General features: G+C 43.8%; 2 protein-coding genes across 2 annotated transcripts; both read right to left on the reverse strand.

Moving 5' to 3' along the window:
- Positions 1 to 981: 981 nt before the first annotated feature.
- On the reverse strand, positions 982 to 16285 carry mlxipl (MLX interacting protein like; the record flags this gene model as incomplete). The annotated part of the gene is made up of 17 exons (XM_079237918.1): positions 982 to 1151; positions 1261 to 1390; positions 2842 to 2965; positions 3843 to 3970; positions 4132 to 4254; positions 4459 to 4574; positions 5038 to 5314; positions 5587 to 5660; positions 5742 to 6339; positions 6461 to 6612; positions 9737 to 9814; positions 10808 to 10982; positions 13823 to 13864; positions 14017 to 14106; positions 14231 to 14313; positions 14527 to 14633; positions 15921 to 16285. 17 exons carry the CDS (start codon positions 16283 to 16285, stop codon positions 982 to 984), a joined length of 2832 nt encoding a protein of 943 aa, XP_079094044.1.
- Positions 16286 to 17979: 1694 nt separating this feature from the next.
- On the reverse strand, positions 17980 to 20270 carry c1qbp (complement component 1, q subcomponent binding protein). The gene is made up of 6 exons (XM_079236389.1): positions 19951 to 20270; positions 19148 to 19298; positions 18963 to 19065; positions 18734 to 18829; positions 18469 to 18594; positions 17980 to 18354 (listed from the first exon to the last, which is right to left on the reverse strand). The coding sequence occupies exons 1-6, from the start codon at positions 20201 to 20203 to the stop codon at positions 18205 to 18207; spliced, it is 879 nt and encodes a 292-aa protein (XP_079092515.1). The 5' UTR covers positions 20204 to 20270; the 3' UTR covers positions 17980 to 18204.
- Positions 20271 to 21211: the final 941 nt, after the last annotated feature.

Below are 21211 nucleotides of genomic sequence, written 5' to 3' on the forward strand. Positions count from 1 at the left end.
GCGGGAGCGCGCCTCAAAATCCTTAAATCCTTAATGGTGGAGATTGGGATTGGGCCCAAGTGTATGATGGTTCACTGGCTCAATGGCCCACTTGAATGGAACACAGCCATCTCTCATCAGTACCAGTTGTAGTCCAAATGTCTGCTGTGATAAAAACCTGAAGTGTATTGAAGTGTGTTCTTCTGTAAACTGCATGTTGGGTCTTAGGTTTGGACGTTGTGATGGCATTATGTATCCCCCCCCCACCCTAAGAAAACAAAACACACATTTGAATACCTTTTTTATATAATATAGTAGCTGCATAGGCATTTGACACAACTCTGAGTTAAGAGAACGTTTGTCTTTACTCAAAGGAAATATGTTTCTCAGTATTATGTAGAGTTTAGCCTAAAATTGAAAAAACTGAAATCTATCAACAATGCAGACATCTATTATTTTAGTGGAGACCCCGATGGTCCGCAAACTGCACTTTGAGCAACACTTCATTTACTATTCTGAAATGATCCCTGCCTACTAAGGCTACTTATGTGTGTCTTACTTGACAGTAGCACTGGTGCGTGACACCCAATACTGCGCGGGATAAGTATGAGATGCAGTGAGACATATTGTGCCGGGAAAATGTCAGTAATCTGAGACACTAATATATTTGACACAAAAAAAAAGACAACCTGAGAAGTGAAAGAAAATAAGATAAATGCAGAAACATACATTTAAACTACTCCCAGTGACTGAACTTCATCTGAACTTTTTGCTTGTTTAGCATATAGTACTGGTATGTTATGCTTTTACAAGCAAATAATGTGTTTTTTATGGGGGTACTGGGATACATTCTTTTTGCCGCTGGTGTGTTTTGTTTGGAATGTGACTTTGCATTATCAATGCAGTCTTTTGAAACCATTCCACAGGATCTCCTCAGGCTTGTGGCCTTCTGTGCGTTGTGGTGGACTCCAGTTAAGTTTCCACTGAGTCTGTTCCCCTCGGTCACATGGGGTGTATATTGTCTCGAGGCTGTAAGGAGTGGTCCAGGGCGGCGGCGGCGGCGGCGGCGGGGTCGCCCCCGGTGACGGCGAGGGTGGCCTGCTCCGGCACCAGGCTGGGGTCCGTCAGGATGGCCGTGGTGGTACTCAGGATACGGAGTGAACTCAGAACCACTGCGGGGGACACGCAGGGAGACGATAAAACACACACTATAGCCAGTGGAACATTGCCGATGACACGGAGGAAGAAAATGGGTTTGGATCTGCGCTGCGCTGCACTCACTGGGTCTCAGGGAGGGCAGGGAACAGTGCTGGTCCAGCCAGGACAGAGTGGATCGACACAAGTCCTCCACGCTGGCGGTGGACACCATTCCATTGTAGGACTCGAACAGCGGCTCGATGATGATGCTGAACTGATGCCGGGTTGAGGAGAGAAGTCATTCAACGGTACTTAATTGATATTAAAGGAACAGCTCGACCCGAAAGCCAAACTACATAGTTTTCACACAAAACAAAATACTCAAAAGACGTATGAAGAAATCATGACCTTCATGAAAATGTGCCATGTCTAGATATGATATGTAAACGGTAAATGGACTGTACTTGTACAACGCTTTTCTAGTCCTCCGACCACTCAAAGCCCTTGATCACTGCTTGTCATCATTCACCCATTCACACTCATTCATACACTGATGCCAGAGAGGGGCTACTATGCAAGGTCCCACCTGCCCATCAGGACTATTTAACCATTCTGACCCATTCATGCACCGCAGGACCAGCCTGCGGGAGCAATTTGGGGTTAAGTGGCCCACGGACACATCGACATGGACTAGCGGAGCAGGGGAATGAACCGCCGATCCTCTGATTGAAGGACGACCCTGCTGCGCTATGTGTTTTAATGTAAATGTGTCCTGTCTGGATGTTACACGATGTGTTTAAATGTATCTTTTGGAATAGAAGATGTCACACACGCAAATTAGACACATTTCTGCCTTTTGCACGTAAAATAAAAAAGGTATAAGACAAAGTTGTCATTGTTGAACAGGACTGTCTCTGGAAAGGCGAGAAAATGAGCAGTCAAATATACGGTAAAAGCTTCTATCTTGACTCTGCATGAAGAGAAACGATCCTCTTAGAGAGCTTTATGTTTTCAATTATTTATATCAGCAGTTCGATACACACACGTCTCCTGAGGGAGCATAGAAAGCAGCTCAATAGTGCAGAGAAAACACCCTGAAGGTGTATTTGTGCAACGCACAAAGATGATAAAATGGTAATCTAATCCTTCTATCTTGCCTCCAAGATAACGACAGCAGTAACGGATTGGGTGATCATTGAGGAAAGAGTTATGTGTTAATATAACTTTTTTATGAAACTAGCATTTGCAACACACATGCATTTTTTTGATCTGCCTGATTACACTTAGACGGCCGAGATGAAGACTGTGCTTTGTATGCATTACAACTGCATTAGCACACTGACATCTCCACAGAGTCCAGCTTTTGTTTTTTTTACCATTTGTATTTCACCAAAAGTAAAAATCTCCCTGCTACACTTTCAAAAACAGACATCCCTCTCTGGCATAATGCTCTGGGAAATTAGGTAATTTGCATTCAAAGACAAACAAACAAAATGTCATATTCCTTCCTAAGCTGGTTGATGCTGCATTCACCTACTGCAAAGTACTGACACATAAAAGCCCCACACAGGAATAGATGAGTGCATTCAGGACCCAACACCGGAGTATATTCTAGTCACGTTCTGTGTTCTACGCACAGGAAGAGAAATCCTGTTTATTGTCGTGTTTGTCGCAGCGAGATTTTTTGAGTTGACCTCTGGTCAGATTTACATTCACAAAGGATACGATCCAAAACTTCCAGTTCCGCAGCGTCTGTGCCTGGACGTACTCTCGGAACTTCTGCCTCATGTGGTCAAAGCGCTGCCGTGTGATGGGCACACCGGTGGCCGGCAGCTGCTGCTGGCACGCGCTGCACGAAGAGAGAAAACGCTGAGTCAGCAAAGCAGTGCGGTGCATCTTCGTACATAAACCAGTGTGTGATATTAAAAATAAGTTTCAAAGTCCGTAGTCAGGCACCCAAATGTACATGGAAACAGGTGTGATCCTTCCTACTGTTCAAACTGACCCTTGAAATGTAATTCTAATATCACCCTGATATAATATTAAACACAAATATCCACCCAATCCTAATGGATGTGCATACACACATACACTACAGTTCAAAAGTTTGCGGTCACCCAGACAAATTTTCAGTTTCTTTGCAATTTCTCGCATGGAATAGCCTTCATTTCTAAGAACAAGAACAGACTGGCGAGTTTCACATGAAAGTGAAACTTTTTCTGGCCATTTTGAGAGTATAATCAAACCCACAAATGTGATGCCCCAGATACTCAACAAGCTCAAAGGAAGGACAGTTTTATAGCTTCTCACCAGCACAACTGTTTTCAGCTGTGCTAACATAATTGCACAAGGATTTTCAAGGGTTTTCTAATCATCCATTAGTCTTCTATGCGATGAGCAAACACAATATACCATTAGAACAATGGAGTGATAGTTGCTGGAAATGGGCCTCTATACACCTATGTAGATATTTCATTAAAAACCAGACGTTTCCAGAATAGTCATTTACCACATTAACAATGTATTGTGTATTTCTGATTAATTTAATGTTATCTTCATTGAAAAAAACTGTGCTTTTCTTTGAAAAATAAGAACATTTCTAAGTGACCCCAAACTTTTGAACGGTACACACACACACACACACACACACACACACACACACACACACACACACACACACACACACACACACACACACACTAGGGAAGCATGGTTAAAGGTCTCACTTGACGGCAGAGTTCAGGAGCTGGATCTCCTCTCGGAGTCTCTGAGCCTCCTCGTGCAGCTGAGCTCTCTCCTGCTGCATCTTACTGATGTACTCGGCAGTCTTCTGCAGCGTGGTGGCTTTGCTGATCTGTGTCAGCAGACAAGAGGGATGCATGTCACTGCCACAATTCTTCACACATCTTCAATATTTTGCAGTATTGACAAACAGTCTTCCAGTTCAACTTTGGGGACGCTCCCTCCTCTCATCACATCCATCTCTAATGCAGCTGCACCTCTTTTTCACGGTACCTTTATGCTCGGCTGAGAGCTCAGCGTTGTCACGAGGTTATGTAACGTGTCAAAACCCAGTTTGATGTTGAAGCGCCTCTTCTGCTCCGCCGAGATGTGAGTTATTCTCCTGGTCTCTGTTTGCTGCAGATAACGTATGCAGTGTAGAAATATGCACATGACATGTCACACCCAGATTGACGTGCTAGGTCAAATGTGAATATATATAAAATATATTTTAATATTAATATATATAAATAGAAAAATATATATATATTTAAATATATATATATTCAATGCCATGCTGTACTATAAAACAGATGTCGATTAAATGAAAGTATGTCCTACCTTACTTGATTCTATCTTTCCGTGTCCTGAGAAGCACGAGTGTGGGGACTCGGGGTTGGAGGTTTTATCCAAAGGGTTTGGTGGGGACGTTTGGCCTGTATGTCCTGGAAAATGAACTAAAAGAAAGAGAGATGTAACACAAATATCTATGCGTTATATTTGCAGGAAAATTGGATGACCTCTACTATTGAGGACAAAAGCTGCCAAAAATAAATGACTTGATAAATTAATTAATATGCCATTATATAAACTAAAGTAATTTAAAAAAACAAATGTTAATAAAATGAGGCATACATTTATACTCATTTTAATTTGATTCTTGATTTAGTTACTTTTGTATTAGTTCCCGTTTTCTTTAATTTCCAATATAATTTATTTATGTATTAATTTCTGCATGACAGGAAACTGAATCGGAAGGAAAATGACCTCTTAATTATTAAAAAGGTTGTGTCTCTATATTTTATAACCAGCCGTCATGAATGTCCTTAAAGCAGAGCTCATTTCGCCAGGCTTATTGTGTGACCATGTACATTCCACCATGGCACCAACCCAACAGGTGTCAGTGGTTTTGGAGCATACCTGTGAGGTTGCTCCTGTCCGCGCCGTAGAGCTGGACGGGAGATAGTTTCTCGGTCTTGGGAACAAGGAGGGTCGAGCCGGCGAGTGTGGAGGAGCCGTGGGTGAGCAGGGCGGACACAGCCAAGCCTCTGGAGGCGCCGGCGTGGGCTGCGCTGTGACCCGGCGGGGCAGACTGACTGTGCAGAGGCGTCAACGCCGGGATCCCCGCCGGCCAACCAGCTCCGTGCTGCAGCTGCGATGAAGAAGCCCCTACGACGTGAGTGCTGCAGCTTGACTGCTAAGCAACACACAAGGTCACCATATATTATACCATAGCTTACTACCATAGCTCCATGTTTGACCTCTTGTGAACAAAATGTTCTAAAACTGTCAGACTGTGTGAAAAATGTACTGCCAACACCAAGATTTAACGTTATTGATGTTACAGAGCTGTCCGCCATCTCTTTGGAAATAGCATGCAATTCACATACTATTGGTTTCACAGTAAAGTTTCGGACAAGCCAGCTTTCAACACAAATGAACACCGCTCTTACTAAAGGACAGGCTCACCGAGGAGCTGGGCGATGACGACCTCTGACCTTTGGCTGTCACTAGAGAAGTATCAAATCCAAGCGGGGGCTTCCCTGGAAGCACAAAGAAGAATATGCGTTTGCTAATTTTACCTGCTGTCAAAGATAGAACAAGGGGCAGAAGAACAGACTCACGTTCACGGGCGCTGGAGGAGAGCAGCTTCGCCAGGCAGCTACTAGCTGTGGGTGCAGTGGACGAGGGGTTAGCAAGCGCCGCAGAGGCGCCGACTGTTTTCACCCCTCCCGTCTTTTGCTTGTGCTTCCGCCTGACCCCCGGGACGGCCACCTGCTCCGGGACGGAGAAGCAGTGGGCCGCGGTGTCGGAGGGCAGCGCCGCGTGGACCGGCTCCGACACGGCCTCCGGGTAACTGAGAGAGTGGCAGGAGGCCTGGGGGTACGTGTCCCCTGTGTGCGGGTAGCCAGAGACCTGGTGCACGGAGCCCGGGGCCCCCATGGTGGAGGCGGTGTGAGTGATGACCGTGGGGGTCACGCTGGTGGTTGTGTAGTAACCAAACTTGTGGCACGGCAGCGGGTACAGGAAGGGGATACTTGAAGAGGCCGTCTGCTCCATGTTGGTGGTGAATGCTATAGAAACAGCTGGATCGGGGTATGATTGATGTCCGTAGGGCATGGCGCCCGATATGATACTAGATGTGTGGTATTCCCCGCAGGCCTGGTGGGGCCGGGTATCGGATGATGAGGGCGGAGGCAAACTGTCAGACGACAGATTGGGCTGCAAGAGAAAGATTTAATCTACTTTACGGAGTGAACAGTAGCACCGTCGGTTTGCTGATGAAGTATTTTATGCAGCAGTGCGTGTCACAAGATGGAGGAGCCGTTCACACCAGCAGTACCTGAGCCAGCTGGGTGTCGAGGAGGAGCTGAGGTGTCGTCACCAAGGAGGAGGGATGCGGAGCAAACGCTGCACTGGGCGAGATCTCGAAATAGCCACAGTCAGCAAAAGCAGTCTGCTCAGTGGGCTGGCCCCGGTAGTTCATAAAGATATCTGGGAGAAGCACACACACACACACACACACACACACACACACACACACACACACACACACACACACACACACACACACACACACACACACACACACACACACACACAGACTGTCAAGTAGGAAGAGACTTTGAGCATTGATACAGATGCAGCGGCTTCATATCTAGCTGCATCTTTTTGTCAAGAGAGTGGCGAAAAAATACGTTATGGCATTAAATATTATACACACACACAAACAGGTGGAGAAAGCCTTCACATTGTATTTAACCGATAATATGCCTATATTCATTGTTCACTTAGGCACAACAGAGCCCAAATGAGATGATGTCATCTATTAGTCATTTAACTAAACTCCATAAAAGGAGAAAATGGTGTCATACAATAAAATGCTTTGGAATAAGGAAAAAAAAAGACCAAATAAAAATATAAATTGGGATATAATGCGATATTTATGATAAATAAAATCCATTTAATAAAATTAAATAAAAATAGAAAATGCAATACAAAGAATGCAAAACAAAAGGTGGAAAATAAAACCCACTAAATAATAATAATAATAATGGTGATGAAATTGTATTAGAATAAGTATTTTTATTATTATTATAGTATTATTATAAAAAACATTTGTATGGCATCTTTCATACGACAAAGTGCAGCACAAGGTGCTTTGCAATAACGGGAATTAGAGATGGAATGAAAATAGAAATAGAGATATAATGCAGTATTTATGGGAAATAAAAAATGTTTTTCTTCTTTAACAGGTGCGGCTGAAACAAGCCTAGAATTGTAACCGTCAGTCTGCAGTTTGACATCACATTTCACGGCAATCGCACATCACACAGCGGGTCACCGTCCTAAATGCAGTGACGCGCTCCGTGTGGTCGGTCATTCAAGGTATCTGCGCCGCATCTGCCAGGTCACATACTTTTGGAGTCGCGCTGGCAACTGAATGTGCCAAGCTGCCAACTGTGAGTAAAACTATTTCTTCACATCTCACGGCACCGAATTCAAACCAGCTTTTTTCTTTTTTTTACCAGTTGAGGAGGCAAACATGGACTCACTTGCTTCAGTCGAAAGACCGTTGTTGTTTTCGGCTCATTGGAGCTACCGTGCACACAAACAGCAGCGGGAATCCAGCGTGACACAAAGCTCTGTCGGCACAAGGCAAATCTGCAGATACATACCAGTGTGTCTGTTTTCACCTCAGTGAAGAGAAACCACTGACATGCCTCAGAAAAGTCCTCCGTATTTCCACTTCAGAGAAGCACCCTGCATAGATTAAACAGCGCCGCTCTGACGGACACTCACTAGCTCCCTGGATCTTGTGACCAACGTGAGAGGCGGACAGCTGACCCCTCAGGGCGATGTGAGAACAAACAGCCACACACACACACAATGTGTTCCAGCACTGCCACTGGCTGTCTGTGGGTTACAAAGGCTGACTTGAAGCCACAGGGCCGCTGGATTGCTTCACCGAAAGCAACACGAAGGCCGAAAACAACCACGGCCACTGTGCCCCGTGGCTGCTCTTTAGCTCTCTGTGTGTCCTGGCCGTTTGGCAAGCAGCCCAAATATAAAACATACAACTTTTGAGTGACGAATCATTGACAATAATTCATTTTGAAAAAAAGGACTCAAGACTGAGTGAACAAACAAGATTTTCTTTAAACCTATTGTATAATTCATTTGATTTGATCCTGGAATTGCATAAAAGTTTACTTAATACTGCATTAACTGATTATCTGGCCACTTGGAGGCGGCAGAAACAAGCTTTGAACGCAACAACAACATGATTATCACATTTTTAAAGGTTACCCTGGAGAGTATCTGACCTCTGGAGAGTGGTTATGTAGGCTATATATAAGAAGTGGACGTATTCCATGTGATGTCACACGTTGTTTGTTTGGACTTTAATTTTGAAGCCTTGAGTTTCACATTTTGACCGTCACCATCTGGTAGCAACAAGGTAGCTACACCTAAAGCATACCCTGCTTTATGGTCTATTTGACTCTAAATGGAGAATAATTTACTAAATATGCATCATGCTGTATAGAAGAAGACTTGAAACTAGAGATTGAGACAATAAACTCATGTTTACAATGTTTACTGAGGGAATAAATCAAGCGAGAAAAAGAAAATTCTCTTCGACTTCTATACAATCTGACTTATTTTTGCAACCAGAGGAGTCGCCCCTGCTGGCCACTAGAGAGAATGCAAGTTTAAGCACATCTGCATTGGCTTCACTTTTCAGACCCGGAGGTTTCCGCCTGGTGGCTCCCCGTTCTGTTTGTGTCGTACACGAGGACGCACGTGTCCCACCGGTGGTGTCGAACTACTCCACTGACCTCCTAGTGGTGGAAACACGGCAAGATATGCAGCAGTAAATATCTGGCCCTTCAGCTGCTAAATGCTCCGCTGCATTCACCAGCTAGTCCCCAACTGTGTCCGTCTGCTGTCAGCTAGTGTGCAATGTGTTCATCAGAGCTTCTTGGCTGAAAACAGCTGCTTGCTATTTATCGTTATGAGGAAAATATTGATCATTGAATTAATAATCATAACTTCCTGCACAGCATCTCCCAGTCCATCGCTTTATTCAATGGCCTCATAGTCGGTGCCAGAGCCAAGGGTTGCGGTTAAATATATTCTCTTCCACTTCTCCATTCTCCTCGCTCAACCCTGCCTTTAACCCTCCTCGAACCTCTGAGGGATATTACTGCAGACACAGCACATAAACAAAGGAGTGTCACTCGAGAACAGATTTATGTCTAGTAATATGTCATGTAAAAAAACTAAATCTCTGCAATTTAATCTTAATTTCTTTAAAGACTTAATACCAGAATACATTTATTTTGCATTGTGTCCAAGTGGGTAAAATGTGAATCAGGATTGTGGCCTGTCAGAAATGTAGATACTGAACTGTCATTAAAGTTAACGATTAATGATTGTAAAAACACCTCTTATCAGGATAAGTTCAAACGCCTTCTATCAACTATTAAGTATATTATACCACATGTTGTGGACTATTTAATTATGTTGGACAAAAACAAACAGCAATATTGATTTGCTGCCATTCTATGACAACATGTTAAGATCCAACAGACAGACAGACAGTAGAAGGGGGTACCTGGTATATCCATGAAATCCTCCAGGTTAGGCTGCAGAGTCAGACCTGGCTGGATTATATCAGCATTGCTGGTGTACGCTGAGGACGAAGAACACATCGTATCAGACATGAGAGGTAGAGATAAATGTGAGTGAGTGCATCTGTTTATAGTCCGCCTTAATGTGTGTGCTTTTTATTCTTTCATCATAGGGCATTTCCTTATTCGTAGGGTAGGTTCCTTTGGCTGACACATGTGACCCATCAGCTGCACCAAATGACAAAACTGAGGCAAAATATTGAAGCCTATTGGAAAATGTCTATAATGTCAAAGTAATAATTCATTTTAGGAGATTTAAGTTGTTGAGAGTTAGCGCTCTCATGTCTGTCCGTTCAATACCACGCTACAGCCAGCAGCTGGTTAGCTTAGCATACAGTCTGGAAACAGCTAGCCGGGCTTTGTCTGTTTGTTCACAGATGTACCGAACACCTCCAGGGTTGATGAGTGCGCTTTAGAGATGCTGGGAGGCAGATTCTGCCACTCATTGCACAGAGTCAGGCTAACTATGTCCTTATGCTAAACTAAGCTAACCGGGTGCAGCTTCATATTGAACGGACAAACACAAAAGTGGTACCAATCTTTTCATCTAACTCTCTGCAAGAAAAAGAATAAGGGTATCTCCCAAAATGTTCTTTAATGGCCATGACTAAATAAGCAACAATTGTATTGTCAAATCTCGGTTGGTGTATGGAAGTGCGTCACTTTTTTTGTCAAACCAGTGAAAAGAGCACAGACAGAAATACATTGTACAAAAATATCTTGTGAAAAAAATGAAACGGTTCAGAACATGAAATACATCTTACTATATCTAACCTTAAGTCTGTCCTCTAGGTTCCTAGAATTTATGATTTATTTGATGAAAAACTAAGTTGTATAAGTCTATGAAGTAGACCTGGGAATTTATTTTTCAGCCAAACAACGCATCCAAATGATAAATGTCCAATGAAAATGAAGACATGTTTAATAAATGCTGCTCAAAAGCCACCAGTTGTCCATAATCATAATCAACTCCTGCAAACGTGCTGACTACTCACTGTCGTGTCGGTCACCGGCCCAGGGACACGGCTTCTGCGTCATGGTGAACAGGGTGTCGGAGATGTCGGAGAGGAGGCAGTCCAGGTCAAACATGTGGACCTCCACCGGCGCAGCCTCAGGCTCCTGGTATATCTGATTGGACCATTTATCCAGCTTGGCCTGGCAGATCTGACCCTGGAGCACATCAGCCGGAGATCTAAACTTAGGATCAACCTCTAGTGACAAGTCGATCACTGATCTATCCATCTGAGGGCTCCCTACAAATAGGACTGAAAAAGCAAAGTGATGCATTGATGGAGTTTGGTCCTCGCACCCACCTGTACATGTCCGGCATGTGGAGTGAAAAGATCACGCTAACAGCAGCTAAAGCCCCTTCAAAGAGTTGTTTAGTCGTGCAAAGTTAGTGGATCCACTATCCCTTAAAAATAGGGCAATGTCAACGCGCTAAAACAACAACTTACATCTACTTACACCAAAAACACACACATATTGTGACATGTCCTCCACTATCACATCCTGCAACATGTAATGTTCTCTTCTCAGTAAAACACTCACAGAAGATGAAGCTCCGGTCCTTTTCCCTCTCTGTTTGAGCTGCTTTGCTTCAGCCTCTCCTTGTCTTTACCCTCCACTTCCAACTCTGACGCCACATTTATTGGGAAGCCCAGATTGAGGCGGAAACAATTTTGATTACGTCTAAGCACACAACATCCCCTCTTGTAATTTATTCATTTCCCTTTTCGATTTGTACAAGGGTACAAGTGTGTACAAGTAGAAATTTAGTAAGATTGTTGTGTGCGAGCAGTGCATGATGAAAAAGCACTTTTGACATATTGTTCAAAAACACTAGCCTCTTAGAGGTTTTCATTATGCCGGCTTTGTTCAGTTCGTTATTTTGATGTTTCAATACGAGCAGCAGCCTTTTGTCCCTGACCTAATTCTGGAGGCCCGAGTCCTCGAACCAACACTGCTACCTCGAATTCGGCTAAAGAAGAAAATATACATACACTTATCCATCACTTCCGATGGGCGTTATTTTCTCTACGTTTTTTGTTTTTTTGTTTCCTGCGACAAATAGAAAAATAAATAAAATATGCAAAAGGAGATGAAACCAAAGCGAGACTGTTAATGCCGAACACCTCTTCCTTGTGTCTTGAGTGAAGCTATTTCTTCCCCCATACGGAGTAGAGGATACACCCACACATCGAGACCAGCGGTGCGGATCCACTATTGATTCTACGTTGACTATCTCAGGGTAATAGCATGCTAATATTTGATAATTAGAACTAAACACAATTACAGCAGATTTTAAAAGGGAATGTCATAATTTGCCTCATTGAAATGTAAATGTTAATGTTAATGGCACTCAAGGAAAAGGTTGCGGATCATCAAAGTCACTAGAAATGCATCCAATATAGTGGTTGAGATATTTCAGTCTGAGGTGGACTGACCGACATCCCTAGGGTCACATCGCTTTTATGTGTGAAAAACAATTCTAATATTATATTTAATCATGATTATTTTTTCTTCTCCTTTTGGGACCGGGGAAATCCTTCCAAAGGTCCCCTAATCACCATAACGCCAATGAAGCTCAGTACTATTTCTACTCTTAAAAGCCATTGGATCGATTTGTTTTCTAAACCTTTTGGAACTGAATACTTTGGACAACTTTACTTTACTTCCCTTTTGAAAAGACGGGCAGTTTGTTCAAATTGCAATTGGACTCAACTTGACAGCATCTATACGTTTAAAGTAATTAATCTAAAAAGCTTGTAGAAAATGACGACTGACACAGTCCTAATATATCCAGAAAATGTTAAATTACCCATCTAAAGCTGACTTTAAGTGAGTGCTTCAACTTTAAAATAATAAATGTATTGCTCCTCATCCAAATCATTGGTCAGCTTCCCTGTCTTTATTTATGACCTGATTTGTTGACTTGGCAGGTCTTTGTTTCTCTCTGATTGACTTAGTTTTTATACGAGGAATGACACTATATACTGCCCAGCGCAAGTTAGAGAGAATTTAGACCGGGGCTTTGAGGGTTGAGAAAGCCGGTTCAAAAGAACATGAAATACACACTAACTTTACAAAAACAAACCCTGTGTTTTACTGAGCTGTTTTCCCCCCCAGCCACTGGATGTTATCTCTGAGGAGAGAGGCGAGATAACGCTTTGGGAAAACAGAACATAAAAAACCTGGTTTCGTGATCTTTGACCTGTCATCTTCGTGCTGATATGTGCCCTTTGAAGAGCCGCACAATACATGAACAGTTTGGGCTCCAGACAAACAGAGATTATCTTTGACCTGAGTTAATACCTGGGCTTCCAATGCCACGGTAAATCTAAAGGACGATCAAGTCGACGGTGAAAGAGGCAGTAGTGGGATGAGACGGCCGCCCAGTGGGCTGTGACTTGCGAGTGCACATGCCCCATTGTCATGTGAATACTATCATGAATGAGGCGCTACACACCAAGGCCCCTCCCTCTCCCCCTATTTTTCCTCATGATCTTCTGTTTGCTTGTGTGTCACGGTGACGTCGCCCCTCGGCCCGCTCGACTTTTACAAAGCGCTGCTGCAGGAAGTGGGTCAGATTTGATGAAGTGACATTATGTTCTGCAGCTATTCCACTAGAATAAAGATGAGGCCTGAAGGGGGGGGGGGGGGCAATCAATACGTTTCAATTGCCTTCAAATGACGGACCATGACGCATGTTGTTTTGCATGTTTCTGTTTCTTTTCTTCTTCTTTTTGTTTTCGTCCCCTCTTTTCCTCTGCACTCAGCGGAGGACGGCTAGGTCCACGTGCTAAAAAAAGAAAAAGCCGCATAGAGGACTTTGATGGACATATGTTGAGCTGCAACTAGATTAAAAAGTAAACAACGCTAGAAGGTCACCAACACACACAAGCCTGGGTCAGTCGGCCAACTTCAGTTTTCAGGGGTCAAAATCAATATTTGACTGCTGTTGGTCCAAAACTTACAGAAAGTACCAGAATAATGTGGAAGCATCATACCTCTTGGAGCATCGATAGAATATCATCCTTCTTTTTCTGAAGCTGCAAAAGAAGAGAAATATGTATTTTTGATTTTGGGGTGAACTGTCCCTTTAAGTTTGGATCTCAGGACGGCCAGGATCCCAAGTCCTCCGACCTGGGAGACCCGGAGGTAGAATGTGGGTTAAACACGGCTAAAACTATAGAGTGCTCACCCTCTTCTTATAGTAAATCCTCCACTTGTGGTACTCCTTGATCACCACCTCGATCCTTCGCTTCCAGTAGCTGCCCTCCAATACAATTGCCTGTTGACATGATGCAGAAATGCCAAGCATATGACTTGCATGACCAAGCTCATCAGAATATAAATACAAATGTTTAATTGTGTGCAGTTGAAAAATGAAGCCAGCTTGTGCTTCAATCACTCACTTCAGGTTTCCGATGTGAATCGGACTCCGTGCCCTCCAGCGGCGTGACGAACCCGCACACTGAGCTCTTCCTCTTCTCCACATCTAAACACAGCACATACAGAGCAACGACATCAGTGGTTTCTAGCCGTTTGAACAGGGTGGAAAGATATTCATGTGTTTACTTCACGGTCAGGACTCCTCATGTCTCGTCGCTAATTTGTTCTTAGCTTCTGACTTCCCGCCAAGCACTTTGTGCTAAGTTTGACACCGATGCCCTTCTTCGTGAACAGTGCAGGGGAAGAGTGGTGCACTCACACTGAATGAACCAAGCTCTCCAGATGGCATTGTTCAGACGGATCTTATCCCTCCACAGCAACCGCAGACCCTTAAAAGACTTCCACTTGGGGGAGCCTATCTTACCGCTGCAAACAAAACACACAATCAATCGGAAAAACATGCAATTTGTTCAAATGGAAAATGGGCAATGTTCGATGCAGTGCTTTTCCTTCCTTGGTAAAAGCAGTGAGAGAGGGACAGACACTATTTTACTCCAAAGTGGAAAATATTCAGTAGCCCCTGTTAGAAACCTGTCCTGGTTTTGACTAATAGTGGCAAATCAGTTTATTCACCGGTACACTGTCAGGCTGTTTGCACCTTTTTTTTTCAGCGTCCCTCAGCCAGAGTGCTGAGAAAGAGGCCTCCTAATGCGGGGTGCTCAGGGAGTTGCTAGGAAGCCCGGGGGAATCATTTTCAACATGCTTTTAATGGAGCGGCAGCGCGGCATGTCACACACTCCCAACCAGCCGAGACAGCATTATCACTGGAGACGTCCAACGGACCAATTAACACCGTGGGTAATGACAAAAGCTGTGCAGCAGAGCACGTCTCCTTGGTTCACAGTATAGTCGATACACTTGACATATAGCACGGAGATAAATTTGAAAAAACTAAATAAACAGAGTGCAGAGTTTATATTTTTGATGTCCTTAATGTGTTTTGAGGTCTGTTGTACTGCAACCACCCCTGTTTCTGGTTTTATTGTGCAACTGTCATCAAACTATCAAAAAAAACATGGCAGAAAACAATGTCTCTTCTTTAGGCCAAAGGTTGATGGCAACTGTTTTGAACAAGTTGTCAACAAAAAGGACGAAACTTTCTCAAGCGCCCATCTTCCACTTCAGAATCAGAAAAACTTGCAGGGAAAGATGCGAATGTTTTAACATGTGTGTAATACATTATAATAAACATATTCTGAGCATGGTTTGAGGATCGTCTCTCTCTTTCCCTCAGTGACACTGTAATCTTTTCCACTGCTGCCAGCTAGAATCAAAGTCCAGCTTTCAGTGTATTTTCCAAGGTGTTGCACAAGAGGCAGTGAAGTCCCAACACATGCGCGCTAACTGTACGCTTTTTAAAAAAGGGAAACCTGTTATTTTTACATGGAGTTCTTAGTCTCCACTGGGCAGTTTGTGGCTCATAATAAAACACATGCACATTATGAACTACAGAAGGAGATCACTGCAGGATTCAATTATAGCCTGCAAGGTCAGCTATTTATAATTCATTTGCACTATTTACTACTTGAATACTACAATATGAAAATGACTACTTTCTAAGATCTCCCTTCATACAGATCATGTATTTACAGTGACACATGAAATAACGGGGATACAAGTGGAAGTAAGAAAGTCTGATAGCTCCTGACCCACCTGTAGGCCAGGGACATGCAGTCGAACAGGCGGGTCAGCGTGGGGTCGATGCTCAGGCTCCCGGAGCTCAGCGGGCCGTACCGGTACGTGTGGCACCACGTCCTGTTCACCGTGTCGAAGTCGTATCTCGTGGAGCCGCCGCTCTTCCTGCCGCGCGGCGTGGAGTCGCTGTGCGGGGACGACACCATGAAGTGCCCGCTGTGGATCACCTGGCTGCCCGGGAAGGAGCCGGCGGGCGGCCCGGTGCCGAAGAACACCCGGACGGGGTCGCCGTCCGCCTCCGAGTCCGAGTCCGAGTCCGAGGAGTTGTTGTTGTTGTTGTTGTTGTTGTGACTGCGGCCGGACGGACACCCTTTGCCCGCCATGGCGCGCAGTTGTCGACCGACTGTGAACTTTCCCCTCAACGGACTCCCCCTGTCTTCTTCTTCTTCTTCACGCACTCCGCGGTCTCCGGAAAGCAGTGGCGCTCGCTGACTGCCCCGAGGCCCCTGGGCCCCTCATCTGTCAGCTGAGAGACAAGCGGCGCAGATCGGGGCAATATGCGCGTGTGTGTGTGTGTGTGTGTGTGTGTGTGTGTGTGTGTGTGTGTGTGTGTGTGTGTGGACTGTTGTGCAAGAGAGGCATCTGCTATCATTGTGTCAACTTCCTCTGGAGGTAAAGTCCTCCTTACCATTACTCACTGAAGACGGTAATTATTAATAGAGCCATCTTTAGCATTATTGGGAGGCTCACCTTTTGACCTCATACTTTCTACGGAATACTTCAGGTTGGCCTGTTTGAATAAAATATACAAAACCTAGTCTTATACCTTGTTCATAACAGTAGTTACACAGTAGGATCACATTTTAATTTCAACTATGTAAAAAGTGACTTATTCCTATTCATCAAGTACTTGAAGGATTGGTTGACAAATGTAAGTCTCTAAATGTATCTAACTTTAATATGAGGCTTGACTTATTTATGTCTTTCCAGAATGTCTTAAATGTGTAAACGTAGGACGTCTAACACACATAAGGCCTATATGACCACCGCAGATTCAAAAGTGGACAACCAAGATCAAGATCCTGTTTCTGCTGAATGCTACCTCGTCGCATCAAGTCAACCTTTTGGACGTGAAATGTCACCGTTTTATCCCATTAGACGTTCGTGTTAAATGTCGTCATGATTTGCGTATGAATCCTCGAGTTACAGACAAATACATGAGTTTAGCGAGGTCACCTTGACCTTTGACCTTCAGAATCTACACGGAGAAGACGTTAGAGTCAAATTTGAAGAAATTGCCTCCACGTGAACCGGAGCATTGGACGGACGGATTGCCTTCAGGACGCGGCTGTCACCAGAAGCAGAAGCATGACAACTTAACGTAAAAATAGTTTGTTTAGAAGACACTGTCCTGCTTCTGTGGTCAACCACACACACAGTGGTGGGTCACATGGTACTTTTACATATTCAATCCAGTCTGGAGTTGTGCACTGATTTTGTGGTGTGCAATTTATCCGCTCAGGATTAACAGAGAAATATTACAAATTGAGCATTCAGAGAAGACGCCTGTGGTTCAACACTTGCAGGTATCCATCTTTTATTTAAGCTTAGACTTGGTTTAATTCTGGCCTTAACACCACAAGTCAAAACTGCTTTAATTATGCTTAACTTATAGAAGATTTATATGTTTTACTACTTTGTCGTGTTCTAATAAATGTAGTTTGGCCCCTTTTGGAATTTCCAATTGACAGAAGAAAATCATCCGTTATTATCAAACTGTTTTATTGGACACTGTTCTTACATTCTCTAAAGACACCATTCATATTTAGACTTCACATGTTATGGTCTGACAGAGTCAAATCAACAATTAGTCCCTTACAGAGCTGTAAAACCAGAAGCCGTCTCACACGTCGACACAAACTGATTTTGTAAACCTTTTCATTAAGTTTTTGTTTGTTTGAGTTCACACCTTGCCCGAAACATCCCTTTATTAGCTTTAGGATATTCCCAAATACGGACTGGAGTATGTCAAAGCGCTCCAGTTAAGACGAGAACAAAGATGGTTCCTGCACAGTCATGACCTTTGTATATTTAATTTAAAACTCTCTTAACTTACAGAAAAATAACATCACATTTTAATAAGGAGAACACAATCGCAGACATATGTGACAACTGCTGGCAACATGCCGCAGACACTAAAGCAGGTGATCATCAGTCTCTCGCAGCATTACTGGATTCGCATACCTCCAACTTTGCCGGGATGTGTATGGAAGAAAAAGTGAATTTCAGCGTCTATCTAGCATTAGTTACATTTGACAAAGCCTTGGAGGTCTTCCAGGAACTTGATGTACTCTTGGTGCTCGGCGGCAGTGCTCAGCTCCATCAGCTCGTCGGCGAAGGTGTTGTCGATCCCCCGGTCGGCCAGGAAGTCCATCAGGTGGTCGTACAGGGCCTGGAAAAAACAGCAGCGATGAGAAGGTGTCACCAGTGAACGGGACTCTTGTTAAGTCTTCATTAGCGGCCGTCGTGTGCATTATAAATCTCCGTTTCCGGCCTCAAATCTCACCCAGTCCAGAGAGTCTGTGTTGAGCGTGTAGCTGGTCTCCTTCCAGTCGGTGTCGCCCTCGGGCTGAAAGCTGACCTCGCGGATGGCAAAGATGTCGCTCTCCTCCTCTCCTTCCCCGTGACTCATCTGCAAAAAAAATGCAAATCCAGCCTTTTCTATGCAACTCAAAACTGTCAGACTGAAAAGGTCAGAGACCTGCTGCAGTCAAGACCATGCGGCCTGACATGGCGGCGGCTGTTTGAACGATCGCCGCCTGTACGCTTACCTCGTCTTCAGGGAAATGGCAGTCAAACACTAGGGAATGTTTTGCAGCCCGTTTTGTTACTTCGACAACAAAGTTGGGCGTCGACACAATATCTGCCTGTAAAGAAATAATAATCTTTGTTATATTCACATTTTAAAGCCAATAATTGTGCGTGTATAAACACAACTATCCAGTCATGACCGCTTACATTTCAGATACATTTTCCACCAACAGGTCCGTTATAACTCACCTCTTCTTCTTCTGCTGCTGCCGCCGACTTCTGCTGTCCTTGATCTGCCTCCTCGTCAAAGGTCGGAGGGATACTGTTGTTGACATTGAATGTGACGGTGATTCTGTACACAAAAAAAAGACAGATCATTAGTGTGCCCACAAGGTCACCAAGGATTTGATCATCACAGACGGCGCCAGCCTCACTTTTCTCCAGCAACATTCCTCGTGAGTTTGGCCTCTGTGCCGTTCATCTCCAGCTCCCATCCTCCGGACATCTTAGGGAGGGTTTTGCTTTTCTGGATCTTTGCCTCCTCTTTGATTTCATCAGACAGGAAAGCGCCAAATGCTTTGTCACCTGTTTAAAAAGAAAAAGGTATAACAGGTTAGAATTATGACTAAATTGGTGTGGAGGAAACCTTCCCTCAATCTCCAGCTGGCCAGTTTCCATTTGGTGCTCTTGAACTGGAGAGCACCGATCAACTTTAATGCACAGCTTTTCCTCTGCCTGGCCATTGTTTCATTATAGGTCGCTATCACACCGTAAATACAATGCTACACTACATTTTGTACAATTAAAACTTTTTTTTTTTATACATTTAATTCTAATTTATAAACAGAAGATGCACAAGCTTGACTGATTCTCTGCAATATTAATCATTCTACTATGCAATTACAAATATCAATATAGTTGCATTTAAGATGCCTTTAAACCTCAACCTGAAAATCAAATTATAAAGTTGTCTTTTGTACTTATTCTGGTGAGGATAGCTGAACAGCCCTTCAAGGTGAATGCTAACCTAACTGTGAACAGTGAGAGGTTACACTGTGGGTCCTAGATGAAGCTAGTGTTGCGTTTAAGGGTCTTTGGAAATGAGGAAACTCAGGTAACTGAGCGACTCTTCTCTACAGCTATAACGTGTTTCTCTTACGCCATGGAGGTTCATATATTGCCTGAGACGAAGCACGCCGACATTAGCTCTCTTTTCTGATTGACTATTGAACGTTACCTTCCGTGTGCAGTGCTCCACATCCACACGACACCAGGGGATTCAACGCTTTTGAACTGAACAGTTTGGGCCGGTAGTCCGACGAGGCTCCTTTGCTATTCAGCATCCAGAGAGACCGGGTGAAGGGCCGAGTTGTCGCCGAGCTTGGAGAGCACAGTGTCGGGCAGCTGAGCGGCAGCGCTCGGGCTGTGGACGCGGAGGCTGAAGAGACGCGGACAGCGGCTCCCACGGCACGGACAACGGACTTCAGCATGACTGTAACGTAACAGGCCTGCAAGGTGTGTAACGACGGAATAAATACGTGTAGACAACACACAACAGCCGGCTAGCTCCCCGTTTCTGCTTCTGGAAGCTCACGTGTGGAAGAAGGACACATTGACCTTTCTTAACTATGACCTCTGAACCGGAAATAATACCGAGAGGGCAAAATAAAATACAAATATATATTTTCTGTATGTAAAAATCAAAAATACGACCACAGCTGATCTTATCTAATATAATAAGTAAACTATGTATATATATATTTATTTATTTATGTTATGTAGTGGTATGTCACAAACTACCCTACAGCGCCCCCAGTGGCTCCATAAAGAAGAGTTGTATGTCACCCTATCATAGGGAGACATAACGCATGTCTCTGCAGCTGTCCATCAGAGATGAGAGGACAGAAACATGTATGTTTTAAAAAGCTGTGTCGTCGCTACAGTGGACATGACATCCTGGAGGAAGGGGTTGCATCATTCTAAGCAAAGTATGTTTTTTAGGGTAATGCGGTGCATCAGTTGCATCATTTATACATGACGACCTGCTGCCAGAAGATGGCGCTGTTTTCCAACAAGTAACCGAGGATGGCAAATCTTCAGTAGTTGTCCGTTGTACCAATACAACTAATCAGTGAAATGCTCCCTTTGATGTTAGATCATAGTACCACAATGCAATGAGTAAAGTATAACTCCATTCTATTTTGCAGAATTTGTAAATGTATGAATATATAAAAATTACTGAGTGACTAAAGCTTTTAAATAACATCCAAAACATACATTTTCAATGTTTTCAGGTCTGATAATGTACAGAGAGAGAGGCCTTTTAACAGACCCTTTCATATATGGATTATGGGACTATTATTGTGTCAAACTCTCATGTAAACGTGTTCTGTGGGACAGTGGTTTAATTTTTATTAGAAATTATAACAATAGTGGTTATGTAAGACTTCAGAATAAATACACTCATAATAAACGTATCAAATGCGAGCATTTAATCT

The sequence above is a fragment of the Taurulus bubalis genome, assembly GCF_910589615.1.
Source record: "Taurulus bubalis genome assembly, chromosome: 2".
Taxonomy (NCBI): Eukaryota; Metazoa; Chordata; class Actinopteri; order Perciformes; family Cottidae; genus Taurulus; species Taurulus bubalis.

Excerpts from the sequence above, each read along its gene's own strand:
- c1qbp (XM_079236389.1), bottom strand. The coding sequence starts at position 20,203 with ATGCTGAAGTCCGTTGTCCGTGCCGTGGGAGCCGCTGTCCGCGTCTCT. Across the intron at positions 19,299-19,950 it reads TGGAGCACTGCACACGGAAG|GTGACAAAGCATTTGGCGCT; the intron begins GTAACGTTCAAT and ends CTTTTTAAACAG. Across the intron at positions 18,355-18,468 it reads ACACAGACTCTCTGGACTGG|GCCCTGTACGACCACCTGAT; the intron begins GTGAGATTTGAG and ends TGTTTTTTCCAG.